General features: G+C 42.8%; 1 protein-coding gene across 7 annotated transcripts in view; it reads left to right on the forward strand.

Moving 5' to 3' along the window:
* The window catches only part of CNTRL (centriolin), an 83,508-nt gene that overhangs the window by 38,794 nt on the left and 26,332 nt on the right, over window positions 1-18,382 (forward strand). For all 7 annotated transcript variants that reach the window (XM_042912440.1, XM_042912439.1, XM_042912442.1 and 4 more), the window contains 11 exons: window positions 626-846; window positions 3,816-3,992; window positions 6,119-6,253; window positions 9,819-9,964; window positions 10,613-10,820; window positions 11,305-11,484; window positions 14,132-14,311; window positions 15,059-15,175; window positions 15,441-15,585; window positions 16,296-16,444; window positions 18,118-18,307. In XM_042912440.1, the coding sequence (XP_042768374.1) occupies window positions 626-846; window positions 3,816-3,992; window positions 6,119-6,253; window positions 9,819-9,964; window positions 10,613-10,820; window positions 11,305-11,484; window positions 14,132-14,311; window positions 15,059-15,175; window positions 15,441-15,585; window positions 16,296-16,444; window positions 18,118-18,307 (1,848 nt within the window). The remainder of the gene's footprint in view (window positions 1-625; window positions 847-3,815; window positions 3,993-6,118; window positions 6,254-9,818; window positions 9,965-10,612; window positions 10,821-11,304; window positions 11,485-14,131; window positions 14,312-15,058; window positions 15,176-15,440; window positions 15,586-16,295; window positions 16,445-18,117; window positions 18,308-18,382) is intronic.

The raw sequence follows: 18,382 nt of genomic DNA on the forward strand, positions 1-18,382 counted from the left end.
GTTGTAGTAGTGTAAAACGATCCCAATCCCCGTTTTGCCATTATCAGCTGTGTGGCCTGGGACAAGTTATTTCTGTCTCAGTCATTAGTTGTTGGCAAGATTAAACGAGGTAGTGTTCGTAAAGTGCCTGGCACATGGTAAGCACCCAGTATATGATTTGGGTTGGTGGTTTGTTTTTTTTTTTTTATAAGTCTTCAAGTTACATGTTTATGCTGCCGGTCTTGGATTAGTCTTCTATGTTGAGTGGTTTTGTTTTGTGTATCTAGCGGCAAGAACTCACAGTGTTGCTGCACATTTTTCATTATTTTATTTGGAAATTTATTTAGAAAAGTTTACTTTCATTATTTTATTTTAAACTTTTTATAGCCTGAATTGAGCATTTTTTAAGCAATGCCCACTGAATATACTGTTTTTATTGTGTAGCTACTTAGTAGTCCTGTACTGTGGACCAGAGAGGGGAAAAACTATCATTATATCTTGAAAAAGAAAAAATGAGATAGTACACCATTTACAGTTTCATTCTTAGCCAGTAACAAATAACTAAGGAGACTAAATGCTGTAGTTCTGTATCTTGAAAGCATTTTCTTGTATACATTATCACCTTCCCTTTTTCCATTTTGCTTAGGACAAATAGCAGCAAATGAAGCCCTGAAGAAGGATTTAGAGAGTGTCATCAGTGGGTTACAAGAATACCTGCAGACTATCAAAGGCCAGGCAACCCAGGCCCAGAATGAGTGCAAAAAGCTACAGGATGAGAAAGAGACATTGCTCCAGAGACTGAGTGAGGTCGAGCAGGAAAGGGACCAACTGGAAATAGTTGCCATAGATGCAGAAAATATGAGGAAGGTATGATTTGTTTCTTCTTACCTGTTTCCTGAGCCTCAGAAGTAGGTGACGTCCAAATTAAGATAGCTAAGGAAGTTAGCAGCTGTGCAATCTGAAGTGACAAAAAGTCACAGTGGCTATTTAGTGGGTTCCCCCCCCCCAGGTGTGACACACTTGGAATCATTATTTTTCCTTTACTAAGAAAAGGAAGGTTATTTTAGCTGAATTTCTATCCCTGAAATGTGTTATCCCATAACTCTAAACAATGCGAAATTGTAGCTGTTACATTAGCTGTATTAAGTGGTTGTTATTTGTACAGCAAAATTAAGCACAACATAATTTTCTTGTTCATAATTTTAACTATTTACCAAACAAGAGGCCGTGTTGTAAACTCTACCCTTCTATACCTGGCTTGTTGCCATTCATTTGGAGATTTCACTTGATCTGTTTTAGTTGTTTGACAAACTTTATCTTGCATGAGAACCCATATTCCCAAATTTCATCCCTCGTAGGGTTTGTGCTGGAAGTTTGAGGTCATATGTGCAGCATTATGAAATTTCTCAGGCAGATAAAAATGTTAAAAATTGTTTTTAACACCATGCACTCACAACTCAGCTTAAGAAATGAAACTACGGATATATTCAAAACACTGTGTGTACCTCCTTACAGAGGTAACAGAATCTTGAATATACTTATTTCCCTGCATCTCTCTTTTATTATATATAAAGTCATCCGTAAGCAATATGTAGCATTGTTTTGCACAATTTTAAGATTTATATAAAAGATATCATAGTGTACATATTCTTTGGTCACTTTTGTCTTCCTTCCTGTTTATGTTTTGGGAAATTATACACGTTGATACATATAGCTCTGCTTTGCTTATTTTCGTGAGGGTATATAGCATTCCGTTGTAGGTAGCTACCACAAAGTTATTGCCTATCCGTTCTCTTCTTGGAGGACATTTAGGTGGTTTCTGGTCTTTTGCTATTACAATGTTGAGCGTAACATCCTTGCACACAATCTTGAGCATGGGGACTATGTTCACATTGGAACTGTGAGTCGGAGGGTATGTGCCTGCTCAACTTCATTACATGTCAAATTACCATCCATAGCGATTCGATCAGTTTCCACTCCAACTGGCAATGCGAGGGCCACCACTATACCACATCCTTGCTAACACCTTAGTGTTGTCCAACTTTTATTTTTTAAGCTTTTATTTTGAAATAATTTTAAATTCACAAGAGAGTTGCAAGAATAATCCACATAACTCACTGTACCCGCATTCAGAGTCCTCAGTGAATATTTTGCTACATCTGCTTTCTCTTCTTCTCATATATAATTTTTACATACTCTTATATGAATTTTTTTCTAACCATTTGAGAATTAGTTGTAGACCTCATCCTCCTTAGCTTCTAAATATTTCATCGTGTATTTCCTAGGAACAGGGACATTTTCTAACATAGAATATCTAAGAGAATAATTATCACATTCAGGAAATTTAACATTTTGTCAGTTTTATTGTTTGCCAGCCTGCTGAATTTGAAATGGTATCTTTTTATTATGAAAATCTTACATTTATAAGGAAAGTTGAGAGAATGGTTCAGCGAATATCTATATGCTCTCCCAGACTCAAAAAATATTTTGCTGTATTTGGTTTTTTTCCCCCGAGTTATTTGAAAGTTGGCAAACATCATGACATCGTCCCTTAAATACATATCCCTTAAAAATCAGGACATTTTCTTACATCACTACGATACCATTATTACACCTGGAAAAATTAAAAATAATTCCCTAATATCATCTAATATCTGAACCATGTTCAGATTTTGCCAGTTGTACCAAGAATGCCTTTTACAGCTGTGTGTGTAAATGTATGTGTAGAGACGAGGCCAGTGGTCCCACAGGGTGTCCCACATTCTGAATTTGTCTGCTGTTTTCTCGTGGTTTGTTCAGCTTGTTCCCCTATGCTCTAAATAAACTAGTATCTTGTTTTAACTGCATTTTCCCTTGAATACTGGAGAGACTGGGCACCTTCCATTTGTTAATTTGCTATTTAGCTTTCCTCTTCAGTGAATTCCCTATTCATGTTTTGTGTCCATGTTTTCTCCTGGATTGTCTGTCTTTTTCTTAATGATTTGTAGGAATTCTCTAAATATTCTGGACCTTTGTTGGTTGTATATGGAGTTTGCATTTTGAACAAGCAACTCAAATAATTCAGACCTCCCCGAGAAACTCTTCTGTGGAAGTTCTTATCACAAGAGCCTCCTCTTTAATCCAGAATCGTTTGATCCAATTCTTCGAGATCCCAAATAAATAGGTGAAAGCTGTAATGTTTAATCATAAAAAACAGACGGGCTAAAATGAATCAGAACTGTGGTACGCCAATCAGTATGTATTTCTGTTGTCAGTACTCACTCGAGTTACTCTGTCATCCTTAATATTAGCTCTAGTCCCATTTTGTTCTTGTAATAAGTGAACATGCTGTGGTTTAATAGAAGAGGGTGTGGGCTTTGGAGTCAGAGATCTGGGTTCATATCCTGTCTTTTTAACTGCGCAGCCTTGTGCAGTTTACTTACATGTTCGTTCTGTCCTCTTCTGTGAAATGAGGATAATGCCGTGCCTTACACGGTTACCGTGAAGGTTCAACAGAATACACGTGAAAGCATTTATTCCAGTGTCTGATGGAGAATAGGCCTAACATTTTATACCCCTCTCTTCTTACATATTCAGGCACATTTAAAGTATCACACAGATGGTTACTTTGGAAAACATGTTGGTAGCTTACTGATTTTTCTGATTACATTTAGTCAGGACTTTGTTTTCCAGCCTGGATAAGCACAGCCTGTGGCTTCATTGTATTGTTAATGAGGGCTTTCTGTGCCAGGCCAGCATTGGCTGGCCATTTGGTTCACAGTGCTCAGGTTACTTATGATGGCTTGCGGATGCTTAGGCAGAACAGAGGGTTCCATAAACATACCGAATCCTTACAGGAGCTCGCAGAACTGGAGAGTGCCCTCCAGGAGCAGCATGAGGTGAATGTATCCCTGCAGCAGACCCAGGGAGATCTCAGTGCCTATGAGGCTGAGCTAGAGGCTCAGCTGAAAATACGGGATGCTGAAGCCAGCCAGCTCAAGGAGGAGTTGGAAAAACTTAGAAGGTTCAGCCAGGTAAGCAGCAGCATAAAGCCATCTAGAATCCAAGCCCTGTGGTCTTAGCATATCAGCCTTTCTTTAATTAAATGCAAGATTAAAGACTTTGTCATATACTGCATATGGAATGATGGGAAGAGTATACATTTTTGGAGTCAGATACTCTGAGTCCAGATACTACCTCTGTGAGTCCCTGTGTGAGCATGCAGATCACGTCATAGCTCTTGAGCCTCTGAAAAAATGCCTTCTTGTCTGTAAAAGGGGTTATAGTGAGGATAAGGGAAATACTGGGCACCAGAGCACCTTGTTCTATGTTATTTTGCTACTTTCTATTTGGGTTGGACGAAGTATCTACTAGTTTATATTGTACTTGCAAATTAGAGAAATAATTATTCACCCAAGAACCGCTTACTGATTGGCCTTTGAGGGCCAGGTGCTGTAGATGCTGCAGTGACCAGCACAGTCACTGTCCCTGTGGAGCTGACAGTGTAGTAGGTGACACGGGTGTGGGAGAAAGAAAGGGATAGCAGGGGAGGGGTGGTCAGGGAAGTCTGCCCTAGAGAAACTCACTGAAAGGGTGAGTTGGATTTTGCTGTGCAGAGGCAGCGGGGGTGCAAAGGGAAGGGGTAAGGGACGAATGTTCTAGGCAGAGGCAAGGAGAGGGAGCACAGTGCATTTGAAGTGCTGAAAGCATGGCTCTTGGATGCCAGGAGCAAGAAGAAGAGTAGGCAGGAATGTGAGAGATCAAGGCAGAGAGGCAGACGGGCCAGTTACAGTGTATTCTTACTCAGATTAAAAATGTCATTTTCTTCAGCTGTTAGTCACATAGGCTGCATCTTTCGCCAGGAAGTCCATCACGACCTTCCTCTTGTGCCTGCTGGAAATCTGGGTTCAGGATCCTGCTTTGGTTTTCCTATAGCCTGTGCTCAGTTAAAACATTTTATCATGTGTCTGATAATCATCTGTTCAGACTGTCTGTCTCTCTTGCTAGACCCAGAGCACAGTGAACACCCAGATTGTATATGCTTGTTTCTCTTTTCTCAGTGCCTGGTCACGAAGGGGGTCAGTATGCACTTATTGGATGAAAATGACATAAAATAAGATAGTTTAAATCCCAGGAATGTATGTAAAATAGCATTCGTGTGATTAGAAAAGGAAAAAAAAAGTCATGCTTATTATAGTAATTATGTTAATTTGTATCCCTTTACTTATCAGATATCAAAACCACTTGACAATTGTCAGGATTATATTTCTCAAGAGTGCCAAGGTTTACAAAACTACAGTTGATAAGATCAGACTGCAAAAATAGGAAGCTGGGGGAAAACAATTAAAATGCCAGAATAAATACAGATTTCTAAATAATGGTAAATAAAATGGCATCTCATTTCAAATAAAAAATAAATTCTCTTAAGTTTTCAAGCCAGCCTTTACTAGTTTAAGATCTATTCTCCGTTGTATTTCCATTGTCCTTTTTTTCCCCCTCGTGAGTCTTGACAGAAGTGTTATAGCAGCCTAGCCTTTTCACAGATTTACTGGGTATTGAAAGGGACTCTCCCCTTCTTGAAATCAGCACTGCCAGAATTGGTCTTCAAGCCATATGTTGAGGGTACGGAGCACAGCAGTCTCTCCCTGACCCACAGATCTCTAATTGGTGTACTTTAGCTCTATGAAGTCACTTGAGATGCTTGTTAAATGCAGATTCCTGGGCCCTGTCCTTGAGCTTCTGGCCCATTGAGTCTGAGAGGTAGTCTGGGCATCTGCATTTTTCACAAGCACACCAAGTGATTTTTGATGAGGACCGCAGTTTGAGAAATACTGGTCTGAGGAAAAGAGGAGCAGTCGCTGTTGAATCACTCACAGAACTCTCAAAGGTAGGTCCTTGGGCCCAGCGCTGAGATTCTAATTTGGTATATCTGGGCTGAGCCCATTGTGATGTCTACTCTTAAGTGTTAATAGTTGAAGGAGACATGTGAAAAAGATGAACTTGGGCTTTGAAATCTGAGCGTACAGACATAAAATGGAGTTACTGTGAAACCATAGCTAGCAAGGAATTGTGCGTGTATGTAAATTTATTTATGGCTTTTTAGATTGAAAAAGCTGTCGCTGTTTTATGTTTTCATACCGTTTGCTTCCCACGGCAATAGTTAGAACAGTCGGCCCTTCAAGCAGAACTTGAGAAGGAAAAGCAAGCCCTCAGGAATGCCCTCAGAAAAGCCCAGCTCTCCGAAGGAAAGGACCAAGAGAACAGCGAGCTCCGCACGCAACTTAAACAGCTGCAGGTAGAGACGCGTTCGTCCAGGGTGCATTCTCACATAGGACACCCTAAGGTGTTGCTGCCTGTAGTCAGACCCTTAACAGCCTGTGCCAACACGTTGTAGGCTACTTGAATTGTTAGAAGAGAAGAACTCTGGGTGGGACGGTACCAGAGCCTCTGTCCTCCTGTGAGCCCGTCGTTGTAAAATTATGAACATGCGCATCTTTTGTGTTGTGGTGGTGATGTGAAGAGACGGGGGCAGTGTCAGGAGTAAAGAGCCAGCGCTGTGGAAACTCACGGGTGACAGCCATACCTTGCGTTTCTCTGAGAAGCAGATTTGTCACCAGCCGGAGCTAAAAGGATCAGATTGGTGCATTCTTCTTCCCCTGAAATATCTTTGTGATTATCCAGGAATTTAGCTAGAGTGGGCCGCAGAACTTCTTAACTGTAAACAGTGTTCACAGTCGCCTTCTCAGAAAGGGTTCTACTAAAAATGCAGTCATTTTACATCTGTGGGGGTTTGCCTTGGCGGAATGTCTTTACTGCTACTGTCACAGTAATCTGCCCGACAAACTGCCAGAGAAGCAGGTGGACAGGATTTTCCAGACAATTAAACTCTCCGAGAGAGCACAGATGTCTGAGTGAACAAGTACCTGAATCAACACTCAGGTCTCCAAATCCGTGAGGCCAAGGGCCACTTGGCTGACTGACAGGGCAGGTGTTATACTTCACCAGAAATAAAGGCACAGAGTTGCCAAGGTCTTAAGGAAGGCTTCCAGGCAGGGGCTTTTGTGACAAATAAGCCTAAACAGCTCACCCACATTCTCTCCCTTCTTTCAAGGCCTTGGATATTTTTTCCTTAAAGTTTAGGGAAATGTAACCTAGAATTTAATTTTTACCTCTCTCAGTTTAATTTCTGAAACAAGTATCAGAAAAGATGTGCGCGTTTTCCATTCTCGTTTGAGTTGTGTGTGTGTTGGCTGCTCAGTAGATTATTTTTTTATATTTACCATGGAAATTTTTGAATCACAAAAATAAAATAGCCTTATGTCCTTTTGTTTACCCTGCTGAAACAGTTCCCGGCATTCTGCCATTCTTGTTTTAGTTAGTCCCCTTTTATATTTTTTGGCTGGAACACTTCAAAAGAAAATCTCGTACATCTTTATTTCACCCACATACTTCAGCATACGTCGCTTCAAGGGACTAAAATGTGTTCTTCGGGGGCCTTCTCCTCCAAGGTAGAAACCGAAGTCAGCTTTCCAGAACACTAGCCCATGCTGTGACACTACCTTAGTTAAAACTAGGTCCTTGGCCTACTAACCTCTTGATAACAGAGTTCAAGTTAAACTCACTCTGCATTTGTCTTTGTCAGACAATCATTTAGTTGCAGTGAACCAGAACCTACTAACACTAGAAAGGAGACAGAGCTGCTCTATCAGTCAGTCTTTCAGGAACTACATGGCTCTCTCATTCTCCTCTGTCTCTGTGGGTATTGTATTTGGCCCAGCATTGACTCCAGCCCTAAGCTGACATACCTTTACAAGGCCAGCTTTTACAGACTTGACCATGTACTGGATCTTGGTTCAAATTTTGGAGAGAGTGAGAACTTGTTTCCTGGCTAGTCTGTGGATTGTTTGGCCTTTGGTTTGATCACCTGTGCCCAGGATTAGACAGTAGTAGAAATACGGGCACCTCAGGGCAATGTTCAGGACAGTTTACAGATAACAGACTCCAGATGGGACAGGCAGTTAACATGTTCATTGCAATTCTGAATTCTCCATTTTAGTTAAGAGTGTTTCGCTGAGTTTGAAGTAAATCACTTCAGGACAATACAATCAATGTCTTAGGATGTAGAACAATTTTTCTTTACAATTAAGGGTGATTTTTAACAGTTTTCTTTTACTTTCTTTCACTCAGTTTGTCACCAGACTGAGCTAACAGGGTCAGATTGGTGCATTCTTCTTCCCCTGAAATATCTTTGTAATTATCCAGGAATTTAACGAGAGTGGGTTGCACTCTAGTGCAACCCCTTTCAAGGGGCATTGTATGAATTTAATTCTTGGATCTACGTATGTTTGTTTGTTAATAGTGAAAATATGCTGGCATGTAACAGATACTCCCACAGAGAATTATATAAGCTATTAGAGAAGCTTTAGTATTAGAGGTTTCAGGTTTTAGTTGCTTGGCAGAGAATTATGGGAAAGTTGTTGGTTTTGTTTTTTGTTTTTTGTTTTTTTTGGTTTTGTTTTTTAACTTTGAATTGTGGACATTTCAAACACATACAAAAGTAGAATACTAAAATGACTCCTCATATACATATTACCCATCTTCAACAGTTAGCAACCCATGGCCAGTGTTACTCCATCCATAATGCCTGCCTACCCCAACCCTCCCACTTGTTCACACACTGAATTATTTTGAAGTAAATCTGAAAATCTTACTTTATCTGTAAGAGCCTTAAAAGGCTTTTAAAAAGCTTTTAAAAGGCTCTGTAAGAGCCTTAAAAAAGAAAAAAAAACATAAACAGATACCTCTTTATATCTTAAAATTATAAGAATTCCCTAACATCAAATTTTAAGATTATCTGTTTTTACAAGTGTTTGTTGGAACCAGGATCCAAATAAAGTGCACACATGGCATTTGGTTGACTTGGTTCTTAAGTCTCTTGTAGTCTATAGATGTCCTCCTCCTTTCCCCCTTTATGTTTTAAAGAAAACCAGGGGCACCTGGGTGGCTTAGTCGGTTAAGCGTCCAACTTTGGCTCAGGTCATGATCTCACAGTCTGTAGCTTCAAGCCCTGTGTCGGGCCCTGTGCTGACAACTCAGAGCCTGGAGCCTGCTTCAGATTCTGTGTCTCCCTCTCTCTCTGCCCCTTCCCTGCTCATGCTCTCAATCTCTCTCTCTCTCTCTCTCTCTCTCTCTCTCTCTCTCTCTTTCTCTCAAAGATAAATAAAGATTTAAAAAAATTTAAAAATAAATAAAGAAAACCAGGTCTTTGTCCCTTGGAGTTTCGCATCCTAGATTTTGCTGGTAGCATCTTTTATGGTATTGATTAACATGTTCTTTTTTTTTTAATTTTTTTTTAACGTTTATTTATTTTTGAGACAGAGACAGAGCATGAACGGGGGAGGGTCACAGAGAGAGGGAGACACAGAATCTGAAACAGGCTCCAGACTCTGAGCTGTCAGCACAGAGCCTGACGTGGGGCTTGAACTCACGGACTGCGAGATCATGACCTGAGCCGAAGTCGGCCACTTAACTGACTGAGCCACCCAGGCGCCCCGATTAACATGTTCTTAAACAGAGGCTTATTTAGATTCATCTTAGTTACTTCTCACCAAGAACATAGGTACTTGTTTTCGTATCACATCAGGAAACATCCTAATGCCTGGTTCTGTCTTTTGTGACTTTAGGTTGATCAGTAGATTCAGATACTGTCAGCCCAAGTAGAAAGGGTTTTTAAAAAAAATTGGTAAAGGGGGTTGAATAAAACTCTCATATGACAAGTAATACAGGCCGTGTATGCGGATGTGCATGTATTTTAATTTCTTTTGGTAACTTTTACCACCCCATTATACCACCATCCATAGGATGACAATGACCTGTTAAAACAGCAACTTAAAGATTTCCAGAATCACCTTAACCATGTGGTTGATGGTTTGATTCGTCCAGAAGACGTGGCAGCTCGTGTGGATGAGCTAAGGAAAAAACTGAAGTCAGGAGCCGGGGAAATGAGGTAATGGAAAATTGGGATGGGACCTCCTGGTGTTAAGATTGCCAAGTTATGAATGTGAGGTTCATATGGACTCACCTTCCTAAGTTACGCTAATGGCTGATTTCTTTTGTAAGGTTTCCCAAGTCATATTTCCATGATTGAGACACAAGATTGCTTCATTCAAATTGCCTGTCACTGATTTTTGTACATTTTAAATCTTTCATACTTTTAGGTATTCTTTAATTTAAATTAAATCATTTTAATTAATTTATTAATTTACTTTAATTAATTTAATTAAAACAGAAGTTTTAAGAGTAACTCTTGGAAGTTCATTGCATGTGGTCAGGAAGTAAAGCCACATTATGCATTTTAAATAGAAAATCAATTTCAAAAGAAAGCCAAGGTGCATTTAAATATATGAAGGGGACATTTATTCTTTGAGCAAACATTGTTAGCCTGCTAGGAGCCTGTGTTTTCGGAGTGACGGCAGTCATTGGCTAAAACATTGATTCGCACTTAGGAGATGCTCAGTTGCTCTGTGTGCTGATTCCCGTCACTGTTCCACGCAGCTCCTTTTAGTCCGGCACTGATGTTACCAACACAGTTTGCATCCAGTGTCTGGCATGAGAAAGAAGAGTTCACATACCGTCTTTTTTCCCCCCTTACCAGAATCCATACTCCTTCAGATGTCTTAGGGAAAAGTCTTGCTGATTTGCAGAAACAGTTCAGTGAAATCCTTGCACGCTCCCAGTGGGAAAGACAGGAAGCACAAGTGAGAGAGAGAAAACTCCAGGAAGAAATGGCTCTGCAACAAGAGAAACTGGTGAACGGACAAGAGGAGTTCAGGCATGCCTGCGAGAGAGCCCTGGAAGCGAGAGTAAGAAAGGGGCCTGAGGCAGCTGGAGGGAAGCGCTTGGCCAATACTCCTGTTTTTCAACAAATTACAGTGCTTCCTTCCTCGCGTAAATACAGTATAATTACTGTTATTTTCACTCTTAACCAGTCAGACTGCGTGCGACTAAAATTCAGCCCTGAATATGGTTACTGATATCAGTCAGGCTTCTTTGTGGCTGTGTTTTCCTTGTTCTGGAAGCAAGTGAGAAATGTTTCTGAACCTGTGGGTAAACAATACCATATTGCTAGGGTGCAGTATGATGCCAGAATCTGATTTTTCTGGATGTAATTATTTTAATGATGAGGCAAACATTAAAATGGATCCTAGAGAACATTCAAGATAAAACCGCCCCCTGTAACTCATTAGTACAAAATGTCATTATGCTCTTTAGTAAAATGAAATGTAGCTCTCTAAGAAGTTTATATTCTGCTTAAAAAATCATCTTCAAAACTTGATTTTCTCACAGATTAGTTTCGATAAGAGGCAGCACGAAGCGAGAATCCAACAGTTGGAGAATGAAATTCACTATTTGCAAGAAAATCTAAAAAGTATGGAGGAAATCCAAGGCCTTACAGATCTCCAACTTCAGGAAGCTGATGAAGAGAAGGAGAGAATTCTGGCCCAACTCCAGGAGTTAGAGAAAAAGGTGGGGAAGACTAGGGGAGTGTGCCATCTGTGTCCCTGTGCCTGGACCCTGCCCCTGGGGAGCAGGCCCACAGTTGCCTCCGGCAGCATTGCTGGCTCAGGGGAACTGGACCCAGGGGAACCCGGGCGGGATGCACTGTGGTGCCCGAGACACGGTGGTGCCATGGTAGATGAAAACGAGAGAGCTGGCATGCGAGGAGTGACTTCAGACTCTTGAGTGCCGTTGGCAGGAATTTGCCTCCTCAGAAATCCTGTGCACAGTTGGACACATCCACAGGAAATTACTTTTTAACTCCTCATCTTCCTAATCCTGCGGCCTCTCTTTGAGCTTCTCCATCCCCCCTCGGCCATCTCCTCCCGTGGTCACATCGTCGACCTTGTCCAGTTGAGAAATTGTGCCCACCCCTTCTGCAGTCCCGAACCACAGCACCCCGCTCTGTCTCTCTCACTGCGCCCCCACACTGACGATTTCTCAGCTTCCCTCACAGTTCCAGGGCATCAGCCCCACCTTTTCTGTCTGTTAGGCTTTCCTGGCCGTATACCTTGTCATCCAATTTAAATTCCATGGTCCACCACTATAGCCGTTTTTGCAAAAGTCCTCAAATCCCTTGTCCTTTTCCTTCTCACTTACCTGACAAAACTGTAGCCAAAAGCTTTCTTTAGGCGGGTGCCCATGCTAAGCATTCCTGCAGAAAAACAGCAGCCACCAGGCGTAGTGGTATCACTGTCATCTCTTGGTCATCAGCCTCAAATGGGCAGCGTTCCCCTTCTCTCTGGGAAGTTCACTGTCCTACGCCTCACCGTTTCATACCTTGTCACTCCCCACACCTCCCTTCTCCCTTCTCCCTTCTCCCAGCTTCAATGACGTGCTTCGTACTTCACTGAGAACCCTTCAGTTCCCAAGTCCTGTTCAGTCCACCCCCAAAATACATGTGGAATATGGGTCCCTTTTTTCTTCTCGGATGCCACCACCCCATCCAGCCATTATTTCTCGTCTGGACAGCTGGTGTGGCCACCTGACAGTTCTCCCACTCCCACTGATGACCCTGCTCCACAGAGCAGCCAACATGCTCTTTAAAAACATAAATTAGGGGCACCTGGGTGTCTCAGTCAGTTGAGACAGTGTGGAGCCTGCTTGGGAGTCTCTCTCTTTCTGCCCCTAACCCCCTCCCCCAAATAAATAAATAAACTTTAAAACACTAACATGAATTGGCTCTTGTCAGCCCCCCTCATTTCTGCTTTCTTCAGCAACTTCTGTTGTTGTTATAAAAAAAGACCCAAATTCTTAAGCCTATAAGGCCCAGCATGCTTTGCCTCTCCTTAGCTCCCTCTTATTCTTATTATCACCCTGCTCCTCCTTTCAGTTCCTCAAAAATACTAAGTTCTCCTGACCTTCCCGCATGCCATTCCCTCTCCTGGACCACACTCTTCCACCCTCCTCTCTGACTGCTCCCTCCCTACCAATCTAGGTCTCTCCCACAGTCTCTCAAATAGTACTTCGTTCTGTCCCTTGATAGCACTGACCACCATTTTGGGTTATATGTTTTTCTGAGTATTTGTTTAATATCCATCTCTCATAAGCTCTTTGAGGCAAGTCTGTTTTATTTATCGCTGTATGCCCAGTGCCTGACCCAGTGATCCCAAGGGACTGGTCTATCACTTGGTGATGGCGCCAGGAAATGTTTTTCCAATGAATGAGTGAATCTATGATCACTGAGGTCCTTTTATAACTTTTTTTTTTTTATGTTTATTTATTCTTTAATTTTAATGTTTTTATTTGTTTTTGAAGGAGAGAGAGATAGAGCATGAGCGGGGGAGGAGCAGAGAGAGGGGGAGACACAGAATTCGAAGCAGGCTCCAGGCTCCCAGCTGTCAGCACAGAGCCCAATGCGGAGCTCGAACTCAAACTATGAGATCATGACCTGACCCGAAGTCAGATGCTCAACCAACTGAGCCACCCAGGAGCCCCTTTAATGTTTACTTTTGAGAGAGAGAGAGAGAGAGAGAGAGAGAGAGAGACCGACCGACCGTGAGTAGGTGAAGGGTAGAGAGAGAGAGGGAGACACAGAATCTGAAGCAGGCTCCAGGCTCTGAGCTGTCTGCACAGTGTCCAACGCAAGGCTCAAACCCATGAACTGTGAGATCATGACCTGACCCAGAATTGGGCACTCAGCAGACTGAGCCACCCAGGCGACCCTATGATCACTGAGGTTCTTGACTAAGAAGACTGATTTCCTTCTAAGTTTACCATACAGTTTTGAGTTGGTTTTATTTATTCATTCACTCAGTGAATATGGAACACCTACTTTGTACCGTGTATTATTTTTTTTAAGTTTGTTTACTTTTGAGAGATCATAAGCCAGGGAGAGGCAGAGAGAGGGAGAAAGAGAACCCCAAGCAGGCTCCATGCCACCAGTGCGGAACCCAATGCCAGGCTTGATCCTACGAACTGTGAGATCAGACCTGAGCCAAAATCAAGAGTCAGACGCTCAACTGACTGAGCCACCCAGGCACCCCTGTACCATGTATTATTATTCTAGGCACAGACCATGCAGCAGTGAATGGAGTCCCTGCCCTCATGGAGCTTATGTCTTAATTCATCGTTACCAAATGACTCATCTGTTTGTTTAATGTTTCTTTCACTTTAGAAGAAACTTGAAGATGCCAAATCTCAGGAGCAGCTTCTCGGCTTAGACAGAGAATTAAAGAAACTAAAGAAAGCCGTGGCCGCCTCTGATAAACTGGCCACAGCTGAGCTCACCATTGCCAAAGACCAGCTCAGATCCCTTCATGGAACTGTTATGAAAATTAACCAAGAGCGAGCAGAGGTGAGTCCACACGTGCAGAACAAGTTTCCACGGTGCTGCTGCTGTCCCCAAACCATAGCTGCTTGTATCACTGCTCTTACAGGCTTTGGCTGATTTATAAACCACCGTAAAGTTGTCTGTTCCCCTTCAGACTGAAGATTGTATTTCTCCAGTCACAGCCCTGCCATGGGTCCCTCTACTGAGCCCTGACGAGAGCCATCAAATGAAACACACTATCCCCACCTCAAGGTGTAGAGCTCCGCTTAGGGAGGTAGCTGTCCATACACACCTGAACTAAGGTTTTAAAGGCTTGCCACAGAATCTTTCTGAACCCCAGACTTTTCATCTTGTGCAGTCAGATCATATGTGACCTACAGGACTGTTTTGCCTCCTGACTGAGATGGTATCTGTTAACAGTTTTAAAGGGTACAAATGCTCATGAGATTAGGACAGTAGATCGTAGAGAAAATGTAATGATGAGAGTCCAGAGAGACCTCAGTCGTGGAAAGCTGTAGAACAGTGAAGAAAAAGCTAGCCCTTGCTCTTTCAGATGCAGCCCCCTGCTCACGTGGCCCCCATAGAGGGGCGGAGCAGGCTGCCAAGTGATGGGAATAGCACAGGATGAGGTGGGACCAGGCGCCACGCACGCATAGGGTGGCCAGGCAGGCAGTCAGACGAAAACAGAGGAGTCCGTCTGAGCGGCAGAAAGAAATGAAGACAACAACACGTGATGGCAGTGCTGCCTTTCTCATACCTCTGTCCCAGCAGGAGTTGCAGGAGACGGAGAAGTTCAGCAGACAGGCAGCGCAGGCGGCCAAGGATCTGACCCGAGCAGAAGCTGAGATTGAACTCCTGCAGAACCTTCTCAGAGATAAAGAGGAGCAGGTCAGTGCTGGTACCCTGACACCTTCCCCTTATTGGTCCTATGTCAGCTCCCGAGAGACAGAATTATTGGAAATATAGTCAGTAGTTCATCAGCACTTTGTCCTCTACCACGTGTCAGGCAGAGTGCAATTTAAATACAAGGAGTAATGTGTTTTCCTCATTAGTAAAGTGTAGGTAAAAGTTCTGGATTTACTAAATCAAATTGCAGGGTGCATGTAGGAAAGAATATTCGTTGGCAATTTTGTGTATGTGATTTTTTAAATAGTTTCGACTTGAGATGGAGAAAGTAGATGTGGGCCCTGGAGTAGCAAACTCACACGTGCTGGAGATGGAGAAACTAAATGAGACGATGGAGAGGCAAAGGACAGAGATCGCAAGGCTGCGGAATTTACTAGACCTCACCGGGGCTGGTAAAGCATTGGGCTTTGATTTTTTTCGTTGTTTTGGGTTTTTTTTGTTAAAAACATTTATTTTTGATAGAGTGTGAGCAGGGGAGGGGAAGGATGAGGGGGACAGAAGATCCCAAGCAGGCTCTGCACTAACAGCAGAGATCCCGATGTGGGGCTCGAGCTCACGAACTGAACTGTGAGATCGTGACCTGAGCCAAAGTCGGACACTTAGCCGACTGAGCCACCCAAGGGCCCCTAGGCTTTGACTTCGGTAGTGGTTTTATAGTTCTAATGTCAGATCATCTTTAAAAAAAATCATCTTGTTTGTTTTTCACCTTAGCAATTTATTTAGCTCTGATAGATCAATTCCATGCTCGATTTCCAGAGCTGTGATAATTAGCTTAATGAATAAAAGCAAAGAATTTAAACATTTTACGTAAGTGAGGTATTAAGAAACTTGATTACAATGAGACAAGAAATTTTGAATTTTCAAAAGAAATAATGTTTACAAATCTGTTTGTTTTCTTTCTCTGCCTCCCTTTATAAATGAACAACAGAAGGGTACGTCTATCCTCTTTAAGTGTTAGCAAAAACTTATTACCATGGGAGAGGCTGAAAAGTCAACTTTGAGGAGCCAAAGTCATTAGCTGTCATGGAATCACTTGTGTAGGTTGAGAGGAGGGAAGTACATGATTTCATGCCCAACTTCACAGAATGGCTTTCCTTGGCAGGTAACAAAGGAAGCTTTGAAAATGTTTTGGAAGAAATTGCTGAACTTCGACGTGAAGTTTCTCATCAGAATGATTACATCAGCAGCATGGCAGATCCTTTCAGAAGACGAGGCTACTGGTACTTTATGCCACCACCATCATCATCAAAAGTAGGAAGTCTGTGATGCCGGGAATGTGTACTGAATTTTCTTGAAGGAAGTGTGACCATGTTCTCTTCCCCTAGTTTGTGAGCAGATGTCAAGAATAATATGTCTAGACCAAGCCATGCATTGAGGTTCTTAAGTGTGTTTGATATGTGAGATGAAAATAGGACCTTCTCAAGGAATATTGCCATTGCCCATTGATGCTCCAGTGGTATGTTGTGGGTCCCTGATAGCAGATCCTGCAAGGGGATAAGGTGACTTGCGCCCAGAGAGCCTGTTGGAAATGGGTATAGAACGATGCAGAGGCTGATAGAGAACTGGGCACCTGGATTTTATTTGATTTTAACCAGCATTTCATTCTGTATTTGCTGAAATCTAGGTCAGGTACTAGGTGGGGCGGGCACCATGAGGAATGGTCAAGCCCTTGCTCTCAAAGGCTCATGCACTGGTGGGGAGACAGGGATACCAGGGGAGTTACAAACAGGGGCATGCATGTGACAACAGATTTGACCTGTGTGCTCTATTACAGAGAAGTGTTAGGGATTCCTCTCATTGGGGAAGTTCAGGAAGGAAGGCTTCACACAAAGTCATGAAGTCAGCACTTAGCTGTCAAGGGATGGGCTTTTAGGAGGGAAGAGACATGTGGAAGGGGAGAGTTGGTTTAGCTATGGTGAGTGGTCTTGTGGGGCTGGAGGATTGGCTGGCAATGGTGAAAGGTGAGTCTGGAAAAGTAGTTTGGGCTCATGTTTTTTGCATAGGGGCTCAAAATGTCTCGCACTGACTTGTGGAGGCCTCAGGGATTTAGGACATGTATAATATAATCAGAGCTGTAGTTTAAGGACAATAATTGGGCTGAGTGTGGAAGCCTGATTTGCGGTGGGTAAACTCGGGGAGGAGGGAGCAGGGTGCTGTTTGAACTCATTCCATGAGGGACAGAAGCCAGGGCTAGAGCAGTAGAACTGGAGGAGAAGAGGTGTCGCTGAGAGGGTGTTCAGGAAACAAAATGGTCAGGGGGTCAATGGGTCTTGAACGTGGGACGTGAGGAGAGAATGGTAAGCAGCCTGCATCCAGAGCAGAGGGACTGAGTGACATCCTGCTACGATCAGCTGATAGGCAACCGTCAAGGAGAAATAAGTGGCTATGACAAGTTAGGATCCAGCGCTGTGTAGAGTCAACCAGAGTCTACATCTAAACCTGCTTGACAACCAGGGCTGGAGGTGGAAGCTGTGTAGATATTCCACACTATAACATCGTAAGGCCAAGCTGGGCAAGGGTTGGAAAGGTAGACCTATTTATGACTGGGAAGGAGGGAGAGTTAGGAGAGTAGAGCTTTTCAACCATGCCAGGCTCCCAGGATAGTAAGAGACTGATCTCCCAGATGGCCTTGAAAATTCACTTGTTTCCTTTGCCTTCATCCGTGGGCCATCAAGGACAAGGCAAAAGAGGAGAAACCACCAGGAAAGAGGAGTACTGGAGAAGAGAGGCTGACACTCAGGCAGTTTACATGACTGTGTGTAATCATGTCTCACTTCTCTCTGTGAAAAATGAGAATTGTGATCTGTGGAAAGAAACCAGTTCATTCTCAACTTTGCCACATCTCAACTTTGTTCTAGACTTTGGCATTTCTCCAACTCAGCCTTTTCATTTCTAATAGTGGGCTTTGCTGTCATTTATTTCAGGTTTCCAGCTATAGTTCCCAGGCCACCAAAGACTCTGGTGTAGGCCTAAAGTACACAGCCTCAACTCCTGTTAGAAAACCATGTCGCGGATGGCAGGATGGAAAGGAGGAGAGTGGGCCTCCACCTGTCTCAGGATACTGGGTTTATTCTCCTATCAGGAGTGGGTTACATAAATCGTTTTCAAATAGAGGTAAGTTAAATCACAGAAGAGAAGTTGCATTTCTTTTATTGGTTTCCTGAAATCCATAAGACTGAGTCCAGGCTC

This window comes from Panthera leo, chromosome D4 (genome assembly GCF_018350215.1).
Source record: "Panthera leo isolate Ple1 chromosome D4, P.leo_Ple1_pat1.1, whole genome shotgun sequence".
In the NCBI taxonomy this organism is placed as follows: domain Eukaryota; kingdom Metazoa; phylum Chordata; class Mammalia; order Carnivora; family Felidae; genus Panthera; species Panthera leo.